Raw genomic sequence first — 15,413 nt, 5'->3', positions numbered from 1 at the left:
CTGTGTTTCCCCCACACAACAGGATTTCTGATCAGAAATATTGAACATCGATGGTCTTCAGAGCAGATCAGGGAGAGTAAAATCACTCTGAACACACCTCACACTACAGGAGAATCTGAGAGCATTTTGTCTCATGGATCTCATGGAATCTTTGGTTTCCTGTATTTGTTTGCCCAGCGAATGGATGAAGTCATGTTGAATTGGACCAGAAGCTGAGGCAGGTTTTGGCTGGACGAGTCAGTGCTGGTTTGCCAGGCCCTCCAGCTGCAATGATGAACCACTGTTTTTCTCAAAGAGTTCACGTCAAAGAAACAAAACTACAATATTTTCTTTTGGAAGAAGAAATGAAAATATTGAAGTGCTCAGGTTTCATTTCTGAGTAAATCTACTTTGTTATTTCCTCCTTTTTTTGTCTTTATCGTTCTCTGCTCTGTGCTGTTCTGCACAATGTTCCCACTTTATTTGGAAAACTCCAGATGATGTTTGTCGGTGCCGAGACACAGCTCAGTATTCTCCCAGAATGCCCTGTGCTCTGAGGGATGGAGGGGGAGGAGGGGGAGGATGAAGATGAGAGGGGAGATAAAGAGTCTTCTTCAGCAGCCTCAGCAGCGTTCAGACACTATCTCTGTTTACACAATATCTGGTTCTCTGGGTCACTGCGACCACACACACACACACACACACACACACACACACACACAGGCTTGTTAACGCAGCGAGCGAGAGAGGAGGAAGATGAAGAGAAGTAATCACACAGGGTCAAACACTTGAACTCTGTCCTAAAAGTTTCTGGAGCGGAGCCACTCTCTCGTCTCTTGGTGTTTTCTGTAATGTGAGAAGCTCCATGGCGGCCATCTTTGTTAGCAGCTTGGCGCTCATTAACATTTAACTATCAGGAGACAGAAAGAGCTGAGACACACCAGGAAAGTCTGAGGGGAAGAATGGGCTTGAATTATTATTATCCATTAAAAATAAAGCAGTGCAGGGACTTTGACCATTTCCCTGAATTTTCCTGAATATGAGTTCTCTGAAGAAGTAGTTAATCTCTCCTCTCTGCTCCTCACAGTCTGACAGAGGTAATGAAGCTGCCATGATAACACTGAACTGTTATTGGTGTTTTTATGGTGTGGTGATGTCTGGTTAAGATCAGAGATAAAGGAGGAAGTTGTATTGATGAATCTGACAAAAAAACCCACGACACAATGAAGTTGCAGAGGTGTTTTCTTAAACTGTTCGCTCATCGATAGAAAATCAAGATAAAACACCCTCAACTTGTTTTCGTTACAAAAGATATTTGTGAAACAAAAGCAAGACTGTAAGTCATTATTTATGTTGGTTTCAGATGGAATATGGTGGCACGAAGGTCAACACTTCAGCATGAAACATGAGCTTAGTTTGAGGTTTAACGAGTCCAATTCCTGAATATACAGAGACAAAGGCAGAAACTAGAGGAAATGAAAAAAGAACAAGAGGCCTTCCCACGTTTTAAACATCAGTGTGAGTGTGAGCTGTCACACAAACATCAGCCTGACTCCACACATTCACACACTGTGTGAACATCTGTAACATCACATGGTAAATTGGATGTTTTGGCCGAGTGAACACAAACTGCAGAATCAACACAACAGTCACATCAGTGTAAATAATAAGAGACAAAACAAATCATGTTTGTTCTGGACACAGCAACATGGCTGCTCACATCAACCACACATCACAGAGTCCATTCACACCTGGAATTAAGACATGTCTCGTATCCAGACTGTGTCTGGAGATGATTTTAACCTGATTGACAAACACCTAAAAAAACAGACTAGAATAGAGGAAGATGGTGGCTGTGTTTACTGGCTAACTCAATATCCTCCCTATCTTCCCTTCCGTCTCTCTTCAGATGTACAGATGAGGTTGGGAGAAAGTCTGGATGTTGTATGTGTAACAAAATGATCCACCTTCTACATTTCCAGAGCTTTCAACCACATCTCATGGTCCTCTTCAGTGAATGGATGAAATGAATCTGTCTTAAACTCTCATAAAGTGTTCATATTCTACCATGAAGGTCTGTAGTAGACACTGATTTAACTCGAATACAGAGAGTAAACCCCAGGAGCGTGTTTGACTTTTTCATAAAAATCGATGTAGGAAATTCTCAGTGTGTGACTGTGCTCAGTTACAGAGGAGACACCAGGGCTTCAGGACTATAAATACAGATATATCAGCTGGGGTGAGTTGAGGACATTTTCACAGTAAATGAAATTAAAGAAAATGTTTCACTAAATTCAGACTCAGGGCTTTTAAGTTTTATTCCTGCCTGCTCCTGTCACATCCACTCATGTACTCCAGCTCCTCTGTGTCATGTAGAGTAAAAACTCCTGCTCTGACCCCATTTGTTGCAGTTTGTGATAAACTTGTTCTTCCTCTGTTTTTACTCCTCTCTTTGTGTCTCCTTCTGTTTCGCTGTGAATTACCTGCTGACAGCCCTGTTTACTGACTGAGCTGTAAAACAAGCTCTGCTCAAATTTAATATCAAATTATGCTGTTTCAACTTCCCCTTTTTTTACCCTGGTGGTGAAACGCCTTCGCTCCCGTTTTCCTGCCTGCTGGTGCAGAAACGTCATCTTATATTTATGTAATGAGGTTGTAGAGTGAGTCAAACTGCTGCCGCCGCCGCCGCTGTGCGTTTTGTTCCAGATTTAACCTGAGACACAACGATAATCCTCCTTTTATATTTCACCCCTGGAGGCGGTGTAACTTCACTAAAAATTGACTAACAGGTTTTCTTGTCACTTCCCACCTCTGAGCTCCATGCATTTGACATTCTGTGATATGAGCGTGGATGTCTGGACTCTGGGGGCTGCAGGTAGGTCGACAGATTCAACGAGACAAGACAAAAAGCAGAATAAAAACAACAAATCGCTCTGTCGGCTGGTGGGTGGAATCACAGCGCTGCAATCCTCCGGTGGCCGCTGTCCTTTCAGAGGCAAACAAGATGCCTCTGTGCACACGTCGTCGAGTGTTCGTCTGTGTTTTTACCAGACGTATTGATTTTCAGGCCGCTCTGATGATATAAAAGTTTAGGCGAGGAAGTGCGATGTGGCGGGAAAACAGTCCCGTGGTGAATTCAGTTGTTCTTGCAGGGTAAACTGAGAGGTGAGAGCTGTGGGACCTCCATTACTTCTTCATCTGTCCTTTAGTGACAGAGTCCTGTCATTTTAACATTAAATCTGGATGTTCAGCTCTGATTTTTCCAGGGATGGTAACTTCAGTTCAGACTGAAATATCTCAACAACTGTTGGATGGATCATGATGAAATTTGGACATTCATGATCCCCTCAGGATGAACCATGATAACTCTGGTGATCCTCTGATTTTTCCTCTAGTACCATCATCAGGTCAAAGTTTTAATTCGTCCGGTACTTTGGCACCTGTACAACTAATGACACTCCCATCAGCCTCAGCTGTTCTTGCTGTTCAGTGCTAATTGGTAAATGTTAGCATGCTAAAATGCTAAATGAATTTATTTATTGTCTTGCAGCCGACTAAGAAACAGTCCATACATAACTATGCATGTTGACATTATACTTCAGTTACTGTAATGTTGAACCAAAAGAGACATAACTGTATTGATCAGTGAGCTTTAGAGTTGCTGGTTGGTGGAGCCAAGCTACATCTTTCCCCCAGTTTTAACTCTTTATGCTAAGCTAAGCTACCTGGCTGCTAACTGTGGCTTCACAGTAAACAAACAGATCATCTAACAGGGCAAGAAAGTCAATAAGCATATTTAAAAAATGTCAATTTATGCTTTTAAAACCACCCAGACACTCAGCTGAACAGAGCTACATTTACCTTAATGGTTTCTGCCCAGTTTCTGACCAGTTAGTCCATGTGATCCAACAACCTAAACCCACTTTATATCAATAACAAAGAATGACACCATGGAAAGACTATATGACATGCAGAATATACTCTGCAGATCTGTGTTTTAATGAATTATGGAGAGAAATCCCAGTTTCCTGCGCTGATATAATCCAAACAAGTGATCATTTTTAAAGCCACAAGAAAACATTCAGCACTATCAGACACAAAGCCTGGAGTGTTAGTTTGAGGGTAATTTAGCAGAGATACTTTGTTAAACTGGAGCCGCAGGGTGTGTTTGTAAAACTTTGGTACTTTTCTCAAAACAGCAAAATCCTTCAGACTAAAGCTGCAGGCCAATGAAGGATCTGTTTACTTCTCATTTCTCTGCTTCAACTCTCTGTCGTCGTCTTCTTCTTGTTTTTGTGTCCATATTCTATAAAGTTTCTGACCTGTGACATTGAGCTTTAGGCTCCAACACTAGTTTCCTCCACTAGATGTATGAAATTTATATTCAGCTTGAGTTTTTCTCCAAAATGAAAAATTTGCTTTTTGGAATAAAAACTGACACCTTCACTTATAAAATGACTTACACCCAAAATTTGAAAAATGTACTTTGCGTTAATTCTTCAGAGAACTCTTAGAGCCGTCCTGCGGTGACAAACTACCTTTTACAGAAGCAGCTCCTCTGTAGTTTAGAGATATTTAATGATGAAAATAAGCTAATGATTCCTTCAGAATGACTGATAGCACAGGTAGAAATAATTCATGGAGGTTTTTATCTGCAGCTGAAGGACATTGATGCTACTGAATTGTTAAAATCCTTCACTACAATATTTATGTACTGGACTTGATTTTCAGTCGTGCTGGGGGAGAAAGTATCTGCATGATGATGTCACTTTAAAAGATTTATTTCATGCTCTTTTTATTTTGTAAGTCACATTTTACATCAGTGCAGAGGGTGGACATAATAACATGATTTAAAGGACTCCATCATTCTTACACATATTTGAATTACAGAATCCACATAGCTTGATTATACATTATAATAATAATCTTTAACCAGATGAAGGATTTTAGTCATTGGATGTCTGGATCTTAGGTTATCAGAGAAACTAGCTGAGCAAACAGCCTCTCCTGACAGCAGAAGCTGTTATATTGTTTGTTTTTACTGGGTTTAATCACCTGGTCCATTTGTCGCCCTCTGTGAATAATTCAGCTCCCAGTAGAAACCTTGTGAACAACGAACACTGAAGGAATCCTAACCTAAAAACAAGCTGAGCACTTAGAAACAAGCTTAGCTAACATTAGCGGCAGCTCGGCTAACAATCTGAGAAACACTGATGTTTAACGTCAAACCGACTGATTTAGTTATCAGGTGTTTTGAAGAGGTGGAGACGTCTCTTCAGTCTCCAGTACAGACTCCAACCCAAACTCCAAATAAACACAAATATAGGAATAGAATGATTGGTCTGTGAAGTCTTTCTGGACAAACAGGAATGTGACTGACAGGGAAAACTAGGGTCAACATCAGCAGGTGTTTGTTTCCTGGCCAGTTAATGGTTTCATCTTTGTGTACATTAACACTGTCTGAATCAACAGTCTTCTGTTTCTGTGCAGTGATAACTTTGTCAACTTTCTGATTGATCTCATATTGACTCCAGTTTCTGTTTCTCTGAACACTAATTGGCAGAGTAGCTGGGATTTATTGACCTGTGAGCTGGTGTGGCGGCTCGGCCGGAGACCTGAGACATAAACACACAGTTCCTCTAATTACAGCCGTCATCTCTGAGCTCATCTAGGTCGTTTCTCAGCGTGACGGCGATGAATCTGCTCATTAAAGGTATGTGTTTGATAATTAGAGCTCAGTCATTGTTCTGTGATTTGATTGCTGCTCATGTGAAGGGCTGGTTAGAAAAGAAAAGGTTTGTTTCTGTGGATAAGACGAGGTACTGACGGTTTGTTCCTTCAGCTAATGGCGTCAGGTTCTCTGGTTCTGACCATTTGTGGCTGAAGCCTCGACTTTACCATGAAGAATAAAAGAACTGGAGATGAAATTAGCACCTGATAGATGTTAATGCACCTCCTGATGTTTGGTTACCTGCCACAGCCGCAGGTAAATCTGCCCTTCAGTGTCCATCACAGGACAAACTGTACCAGCATTCGACTGCTGCCAGTTTCCTAAAACTGTTCTTGAATGACAACACTTTCACACAGTCCTTTTTTTATTCCCAAGTCAGTGAATCATGAACCTTAAACATTTGGTTATAGCTGAGTGTGTTGGAGTGGAACTAAATTAGATTTTCCACCACCTGAAGAGAGAAGTGCAGCTGAAAGGAAACATTCATGCACCTGAACACAGTCGAACGGTAGATTTGGCTGAATTTAAACAAGCAGCAGACAGTCTGAGTTTTTTTTTAACACAACTGATGTCTTTCAACAACTCGGAAAAAGCATGAGGTTTAATTTTGACCTTCAGCTGTCTAAGGGACGGCAGCTGTGACCCACTGCGATGATTGGTTCGTAGTCGGCCAATGAACAGCTTTGAGAGAAATATCTTGCTCACAGGCAGCTCAACAGAGGTCACTGAGAGAGGGAGAACATGGATTATAAACTGTCACGTATCTAGTTGAGTTAGCAAGTTAATTTTAATGCACATAACAAAATTGTTAACGTTCGTCTTCATATCTGAGAGGTAACGATGGACTGTAGATGACTTCTGGTAAAAATAAATAGATTTCTTTCATAAGAGAAATTAATGAGGGAATTTATGATGTGTTCGAGAGATGTGCACAGCAAGAACTTTAAGTTAAATGAAGGTGTGACTTTTTTACCCATTGAAAAGGTTCTGAGGTTCTACAGACAGAAAGTGTCAAAGGCTGTGTGGTGTTTAAAAATAAAACTGGTATGACTTTTTTCTTTATACACAATATGTGTCTTATCAATATTTAATATTAACTTTTAGAATGGGCCAGTCTCACTGATGTGAGATGCAAATAATTATCTGATTGCCTCTGATCAATGCTACAAAAACAATCAAACACTGAACACTGAATGTCTCCTACTAACAAACATTGTGTGAGTCCATTGTGTCCAGGTTTATTAAAACTACTAAACATATGGAATCATATCGGGATCATCTTAATTACATGTTTAAGTCTTTTTCTGCTTCATAAATAGGCAGTGAGGACGGAGCTTTCTGCTCGTTGCTGAATTCAGTCTGTCTTCTCTATAATGTCACCTGTGAAGGTGAAAGTGTGACCTGTGTTACTTTCAGCCACTCCACTTATCAGACTTGAAAGAAATGGTATATGTGTGTGCGTTTGCATGTGTCAAATATAAGTGTGTGTGCGGGGCTCAGTCAGATGTTATTAATGGAAGAGTGAAAGGTGAGCCATTACACATTGCCAGGCGACCCCGTTGCCATGGCAGCCTGGATTTAAGTGCCCGCCGGTTTTTGCCAGTCCCACGTGATAAAAGCAACAGGGATTTGAGCTCCAGGGCCATCGGGCGGCCGGGAGACGAACAGGAAGAAAACCCTTATCTGCTGCGAGGAGAGAGTTGACCTTTTGCCTCTGACGTTAAGTCTCTGCTGTTATTGGAGTTAATCTTCCTCTGCGGGGCGCGATGAGGAGCTGATAGCAGAGCGGCGCTCGGGCCCTCGCCGCAGATCACGAAGGGAAGTCACGGAGATGCTACCTGATCTAGTTTCAGTGGAGTTTATTTGCGCTTACAAATGATCCTACCTGGGATGGAAAAAAAACTAAACGAAGACGGAAGAAGAGAAAGAAGAAATGGAAACACGGAGCGAGCGGCAGGGAGACAAAGGGAAGCCTCGAGGGGCTCGTAAAAAGACAAACAAAGCAAAGAGATAGTGTGAGAGGAATCAAGATGGCAAACAAAGACAGCAGTGGGTGGTGAGAGGAGAAACAAAACGATACGGAAACACAAGAGAGAGGAAAACAAAACGGAGGAGTAACGAAGGAGGAAGGAGAGTTTAAAAATAGAGGTGATGCAGAGGAAGAGTGTTTTTGTCTGGTAATATGTTCAAACAGGAGACAGAGGATTAATACACAGAAGGTGTTAGTGTGTTTTTACTCATAGAAACAGTTGGATTCTGGGTAAACAATGACACTTTCTACTAGGAGCATGGGCGTATTTCTATCATCGGGCTGCAGCCGCCATTTTTTTTGTTAACAATTTGAGACCGAGGATCACGTGAGTAGACCTGAGACTAGTCTATACACAGAAATCATATTTTGGCTGTGAAGTCCTGTGTCAAGTCCCAGTCAATTTCCAAGTTCCAAAGCATGTTCCAGGTCAAGAGCCACAGGTCCCCCCATCAAGTTCCAAGTCAAGACCAAGAAGTCCCACGTCAAACCCCCTAGTCAAGTCTCAGGTCAAGTTCCAAGAGTAACATGTCCCAAATCAAGAACAAAACGTTCCAAGTCAAGACCAACAAGTCCTGAGCCTAAAACTGTAAATACCAATTCATGCCCAAGTCAAGACCAACACCAACAGGTTGCTGCTCTCCATCCCTTCTAATCTGTAACTTAAAGTGGAGGCAATGTGACATGATTAAAGGGGAGGAACCACTTCCTGGATCTGAGAGTACTCACCCATCCGGACGGCAGAGAGGGTGTTGGCCTGGCTGAAGGAGAGCGGTGCCATGGTCAGCAGCAGGACGGCGATGTAAATCGACAGCAGCAGTGCTGGCAGAGCCGGCATCTTCCACTGCTCCTCATGGAGAATGGTCTGCTGGCTGCCTGTACCGCCACCTGCAGGACAGGAGGAATCATTATCACTCAATCTGGAACATATATTATGTCTTAATCTCCCACACGTTACACATTAAACGCCGATTTTAATGGTTGGATTTAACTGCTGCTGTTCATTTACAGGGTCATTTATTACCAGCCACAGGCTGTAAAAAACATCCAGACATACAGTCAACATGCAGCAGCTGCTCAATGAACACACAACTCATAACACAGAAACACTCTTTACGAGCTCCACGGCATGTTGTCATTGCATTTACTGGCTGCAGTGGAGGGCAGAAACAGCAACATTATCAGCCGTGAGGAGTTTAAGGGAAAATCTGACTTGTTATCCGTATCCAGTAAATTAGATTTGTTAACGACTAAGCTGTGCTGTCAAAATAAGACTCTTGGAAGGAAGAGAAGGCAGTCTCTGAGACAACAACCACAACCAATGGCAAGGAATGGATGATAAATGGATTATAAAGAGCTGGCTAAATTTGAAAACATCTCATATCTCTGTCTTGTTCCTCCATCCACACTAAGCCAGTGTTTTAATCTGACCAGTCCAGCCTCGCATGGTCTATTCACACACATTTAACTGTCCCACACACAACTCTAACACAAACCAACAACATCAGTGCTATCGTTAGCGACACAGCTACGTTTTGAATGTCAATTTTATCTTTTGTCTGTTCCAGTGCATCTTGATTTTTTTGCTGTTTCGTCCTGCAGCAGTTAAAAACCTGAACATTACCACTGAGGCAGATCATGTCAGTTTTCAACTGTATTCTATTTAAAGGTAAAAGTGTATACTGTAGGTGTGTTGCTGTCTGTGATTTCTTTTGTTTAAAAAAGACAAGATTGAGGCAATGAGGCAGTGTGGTGTGAATGTAGCCTGAGAGGAAAACAAAGGAGACAGAAAAACCTGAGAGAATATGAGAAGGAGAAACAAAGAGAAAAGAATATGTACACGAGACAGAGGAGGGAGAAAAACAGAAGACGAGACAGAGAGGAAGAGAAAAAGGCAAGACAGAGAGAATCAGACGGAGGGGAAAGAGAAAGGAGGAGGCTTGAAAGGAAATATTAGAGAACAAAAGTGAGGGTGAGAGATCAAGAGACTATCACATGTTGCAGAGAGAGAGAGATTTAAAATGGCTGAGTGAGGGAGCATGACGAAACGAGTCCAAATCTTCAAGTAGATTAGAGCGACTGAAGCGAGATTTTTTCATTAGTATGTGTGTGTGTGTGTGTTTGCATTTAACTTCTCAGAGCAACAACACAGCGAGCGCAGATCCCCAACGACCATCTGACACTGTTCAATCCCATCATGCAACTGCTTCATCTTTTCATCTCTGTGTGGACAGTTATGTTCCTCTAACCCTCCCCCCACCCTCCCCCGTCCTTCCCAAAAACACACTCTTGATTTGTTTTACCCGCCCCTCGCTAAATGTTTATCGCCACCCTGCCAATGAGGCGTCCCACATGAATTTAAATGAGATTCACAAATGGAATTTAAATTGGCTGGAGTCGATCGGGACGAGCTCGATGGCAGAGAGCGAGACACGACCCGCCGACGCCGAGAGATGGAGAGCGAGAGATGAAAGCCGTCGATGGAAGAGGAGAGAGAGGGAGAGTTTCTCTTAAGAGCGACACAGACGATGATGATAATGATGATGTAACTGTTTTCAAGCTAATATAACACACAGATTATTATCTGCTGCTGTGATGACGGTTCCTGAGCTCTGTCTCTGTGCAGACTGATCACTGGCAGAAAAATGTGTTAGAGAAGCAGAAATAAAACACAATGACAAACACACTAACAGATGGAAGCAGTGGTATTCCAGCAGCTCCTGGTTAAATCCCTGTTTTTATCAATGGAGTCTGGTAGAGATATTTAGAGATGTTTCTGGTTAAACTAAAAGGATCTTCCTCTTTAATAAAAAGCTCTGTCTCTGTAGGAATCCTATCATCATGCTGTCAGACACTTATAGACAGACACAATAATCTGAGTCTGTCAGTGCTTTAGTGGACAGTTGTCCATTGGATTACGTTGCAGCAGCTGTTGGTTGCCTGGTTCACTGTTCCTAATAAATACTGCACTGTCGCCAACGATTTCTATCCTTATTAATCACTAACTGCCCAAATACATAGAAATAAGACCCAGGTTCAAAAACAGCAGACTTATCCTTTGATGGGAATTTGCTAAAATCCACCTCCTCTAGTTGCCACCGGATACTGCAACCAAATTAGACTTAGACTAAGACAGACTTTTATTGTCATTCAGTATGCAGCAAGTGTATACAGAACAACATTTCATTTGCAGCATTTAAGCAAAACATGGTTTACCTCTTTGTGTTACTGTTCTCCACGTGGAAACTGAGAGAGGGACTTCTGCACTGAACAGAAGGAAGAAACCCGTCTGATTTGTCCAACTGAAGCTGTATATTAGCTCCAGATGAGCTCTGTGAACAAAGTGATTTTGTCTCCATCTCTTACACTGAAACAGGCTCAGGGAGGGAGGACAGACAGGTATGACAGCTATCTGCAAGTAAACTGAGATCGATGTCTTGAGAAGAAATCATTCCACACAAAATGTCCAACTGTCCCTTTAATCTCGTGCTGAATAAAACTATCCTAAGCTGCACGAAACGAAACGAAACGAAACGAAACGTTAGGCTGGTGCTAACCGAGCTGCCCAACAGACTGATGGAGATAGAAATTAGAAATTAACCTTCACTCTAAACTACCAGCTACTTTTAGACTTTAGCCTCTAAAATGAAAAACCTGATGTTTGCCAACAATCACGCTGGCAGAGCAAATAATTTAAACGGAGAGAAAAAATGATCAAGAACAAAGGAGAAAGTGTGATGGAAAAGAAGACAGAGGAGAAAGCATGAACAGAGGGAGAAAAATAAAAACAGAGAGATAGAAAATGGCAAATGGGAAAGTGACAAATGAAAAGAGAACGGGGAGAATATGGAGGCAACGATCTGAGTGACAGAAAATTGGGCAGAAAGAGACGTGATGTGGAGATGAGACAGGAAATGAGGAATGGCTGCAGGCAGGAATAAACAAATGATGATAACAATTAATTAGGGTCTTTCCTGCAGGAAGTGCTATCATGTCAGCGAGCAAACAGAGCCGACGGGACCCCGCTGATACCAACCACCACTGCAGTTCACTGCAGCAGCTCTGAGGCTAATCACAGCCGCAACTCTATTAACTGCTTTCAATGCCATTTTACATCGGAGGCATTTAGCTGACACTCATTCACAGCAACTTTACAGCGGAGAGCGGCAGAGCAGGATGCTTTAAAGTCCCGGTTCATCAGCTTTACAAGTGAAGACGGCGACGGTCAGAACAACACACCAAACAAATATTCCCTGAGACGTTGGAGGCCGTGTCTGAGTGATACGTGATTTTAAGATCTCAAAGATTGTGGTTTTCCAGACTGGGACTGTCAGGGAGAAACATCCTGGACGGACACACTGCTGCTAATATCTCCTGGTAAAGTGAGGTTCTGATAAGCATCTGCCGAACAAACCCAGTCCAATACTTGTTTTTATAGTTTTTTTCCTGCATGTAAGAGCTCCACACTGAGGCCACAGGAACCTGTCATTTAAATACAGTGAAGAGATTTAAACCACGACAGCAGAAATCAGTCGGCGTTTAAAAGCCATTTCAGCCGTTTGAAGGTTTCCTGGAATATTCGTGTGACATCTGCAGAGGCGCTGTCTCCTCACATGGTTGAATACTTAAAAATCTAACCCCTCAAACACAAAGCTGGGAGATCAGCGTTGATTCATCTGTCCACCACCACGCACAGACACCACAGCACGCTCCATAAACATGACACATTTTCTGTTTTGGGCCTCACTTCAACCAGTCAACAAAAATCCGTGAAGAGGAGCAGCTTTAGAGGTTTAGCTCAGCAGGACAAAAGGATCTCCAGCATTTTAAACCAAACCGAAGCCACTTCGGTCAACATGAATACATTTTCCAACACAGAAGGTTAGAAAACACGCCTTTTAATCTTCAAAAACCCAAACTCTCCCTCCCCCTCCCGTCTGCAGCTCCGACATCACAGCAGTGCCTTAAAGGTTATATCGTAAATTTGACTTTCCTGCTGCACGCCCTGACCTGCTGTTAGCTCATCTCATTCAGCTGAAAAATGGGAAACATCAGAGCTGGCTGTGAGCTTTTCTGATGTGAAGGATGATACCTCCTCTGCTTCTTTTCAGTTGTGATAAAAGAGAAAAAAAAGCCTCCCACCCAACAAAAGAGGAGCGCTCCACATAAAGCACTTTGTCTGTCGGGTAATGGCCCTTAATGCTCATCTAAATATAGGATATTAGCTTTCTCTTCCTCCGGGGGATAAGGAGATTTTGTTTTGCAGCGGCGGCATCATGAAGCGCAGAGTGTTGCTGACTCAAACCACTATAATGACATGGTAATCCTCTCATTTAGCCGCTGACACACGATACATTTCTGACTCTGAAAACAGCAGGGGAGGCGAGAGGAGGGAGGGAGGTTCGATTCCTGCACATAACGTCACCCTGCTGCAGGATTTCACAGAGCGAAGGAAGGTGTGCTTTTATTTGATCAACTATAAACTGTGGTTACAGCCTCAGTGAATGAAGGGAGCTCGTATCCACCCAGGCAGCACCAGCTTCTTCTTTCAATAACAGGAGATATTTTGCCACTCAAATAACTGCAGTGGTTGAATTTTTAAAAAAGTTATGAGCGATAAAAAGACGTCCTCTAACAATGCAGCAGGTGTCAGAAATCCTCAGAGAATTTTGCTTCTCAGACAAAGATCTTCCAGTTCTTCTTTGGTCTGAACCTTCCACCACACTTCAGTGTCGGACAATGAACAGACACGAACCCTCTCATTAAAGGTGAGCTTCACTTTGTAACGCTGCTCATTCATCAACAGACATTTCACTTTGCTCTGATTCAGTTTCTCTGAGGCTGTTTTCATTTTGAGTTTCGACTGTCTGTTTTCTGATCCACACTCTGACTGTGCTGTGTTCTGTATCTTTATTTATATTAACATGGTGAGACAGTTACAAGTCTGACACCACCCATACAATCTGCAAAGAAGAACAAAGTAAGTGCCCCTCAGCAACCACCACACATGGTTTAAATTAAGGCTGGAATATTACTCTCACAGAGAAGTTTGATTTGAAATCACACCTGCACGTCCAGGTGAGGCGGCTTTATTCAGGTGAAAAAACAAAAATGTTCACATCTTTAAATTCTCAGTCAAACTGCTGTGAGATCTGGGTACAGAGCCAGGGTGAAAGCGACGTGAGATTTCAGAGGATGCTGTCCACAAATACAGGAGCCAGTTCTCTAATTAAACAAGTTCTGGCAAAGTGAACAGTGCTGCTGGTTTGTTTTTAGTTTGCTGGTGCTGCAGTTCGTACTGAACTGTACCTGTACTCAGGTACTCTCAGAGACATCGACCAAAAACACATTTTAGTCTCAACTTGCCACAGGTTATTTAACAATCTGTTGTCATTTTCCTTTTTCACTCAGGATGACTCAAATTTAGTTTAATCCTCCTCCTCTTCCCCATCTGAAAATCTACATTTAAGGATTCCAGTTTTTCCCAAGAGGCTTTGGGAAATCACTAAATATTCCCGTTTTAAATCTGTGGTGCAGAAATGAACTGCGAGCTCCTGATGTCGCTGCAGCCAGTCTAAATGCAAACTGTCAAAATATCCAGGAACCAGTGTCACCTGTAGCAACGTATTTATTGAACCTGCAGAATTAATTAAGTCTGATTGTGATGAACCTGCTGAACTGTGAACCAGGCAACAATGAGCGCACGTAATTAGTCATTTAGACTCACATTTGCATTTAATTACCTCAGTATGCCTCCACATGATCACAGTTCATTCACACTTATGAATAAAACAAGACTAAATACAGAAGTGACTGGGACCTTGAATGCAAGATGTCCGCTGGTCTGGTTTTCTAAACCTCTGTGCTGCTGCCGAGGAGCCAGAGATGGAGGGATGATGATGACAGAGAGGGAGGAGAGAATATGGGAGGAAGTACCGACAGGTAAGGAGGAAGCGCAGCAGCAGACGAACAAAGTAAAAGAGCTGATGTGAAGAGGCAGAATGAAAAGTTGAGTTTCCTGCTGTGTGATGGTTTTTATCCACGTCGTGGAAGAACAGAGTGAAACATCATCCAAAGCTCATCACTCAGCAGCAGAAGAAAAAGCAGAGGAATCTGTCTTGGTGGCACCGGCGCCGAGACAGTTATCGACAACCCAAAGAGTTTCACGGCACATTATTCATCAGATAATTTAGAAAACAGCAGCGGGAGGTATCGACAGAGGAGGCGGACGCAGAGAAGAAAAAACAAGGAGCGAGGAAAAGATTTCCAGAGATGTTAAACTGAAAGCTGTTTGTCTTTTTTTTTTTCCTTCTTATGACTCGTTTTGATGTGTGTGTGTGATGGATGCTGAGAGGTCGAGATCTGCTGACTGAGTAGTTGAACTTGATGAGTATTAGAGGGACGTTTCTTATAGACCACAGCAGCTGCTGCTGATTGAAGGTGCATTTGATGTTCAGTGTTTTAGCCCCAGATTCACAGCAGACGGACTGAATGTATTGATTTATTGATTGTGTTCCCACACACAGCTCCACACTGTACACCCACAGTGAAGATTAAACCCAAAGTACACATGAGAATTAAACTAGAATCTGGTGGTTGAGTACTGCAGCCCGGTCTCATTTCGGGTGCTGTCAGTGCACATGTTTTTTAAACGCCTGTCCTGAACCAAGACGG

The 15,413-nt window shown here is 42.5% G+C and overlaps 1 protein-coding gene across 1 annotated transcript in view; it reads right to left on the bottom strand.

Moving 5' to 3' along the window:
• The window catches only part of LOC108891786 (glutamate receptor ionotropic, kainate 5), a 154,475-nt gene that overhangs the window by 47,734 nt on the left and 91,328 nt on the right, over window positions 1-15,413 (bottom strand). The window contains exon 3 of the mRNA XM_018689104.2: window positions 8,469-8,627. Within this exon, the coding sequence (XP_018544620.1) occupies window positions 8,469-8,577 (109 nt within the window). The 5' untranslated portion in view covers window positions 8,578-8,627. The remainder of the gene's footprint in view (window positions 1-8,468; window positions 8,628-15,413) is intronic.

This window comes from Lates calcarifer, linkage group LG3 (assembly GCF_001640805.2).
Source record: "Lates calcarifer isolate ASB-BC8 linkage group LG3, TLL_Latcal_v3, whole genome shotgun sequence".
Classification (NCBI taxonomy): Eukaryota; Metazoa; Chordata; class Actinopteri; family Centropomidae; genus Lates; species Lates calcarifer.
This window is presented reverse-complemented; position numbering and strand designations above follow the sequence as displayed.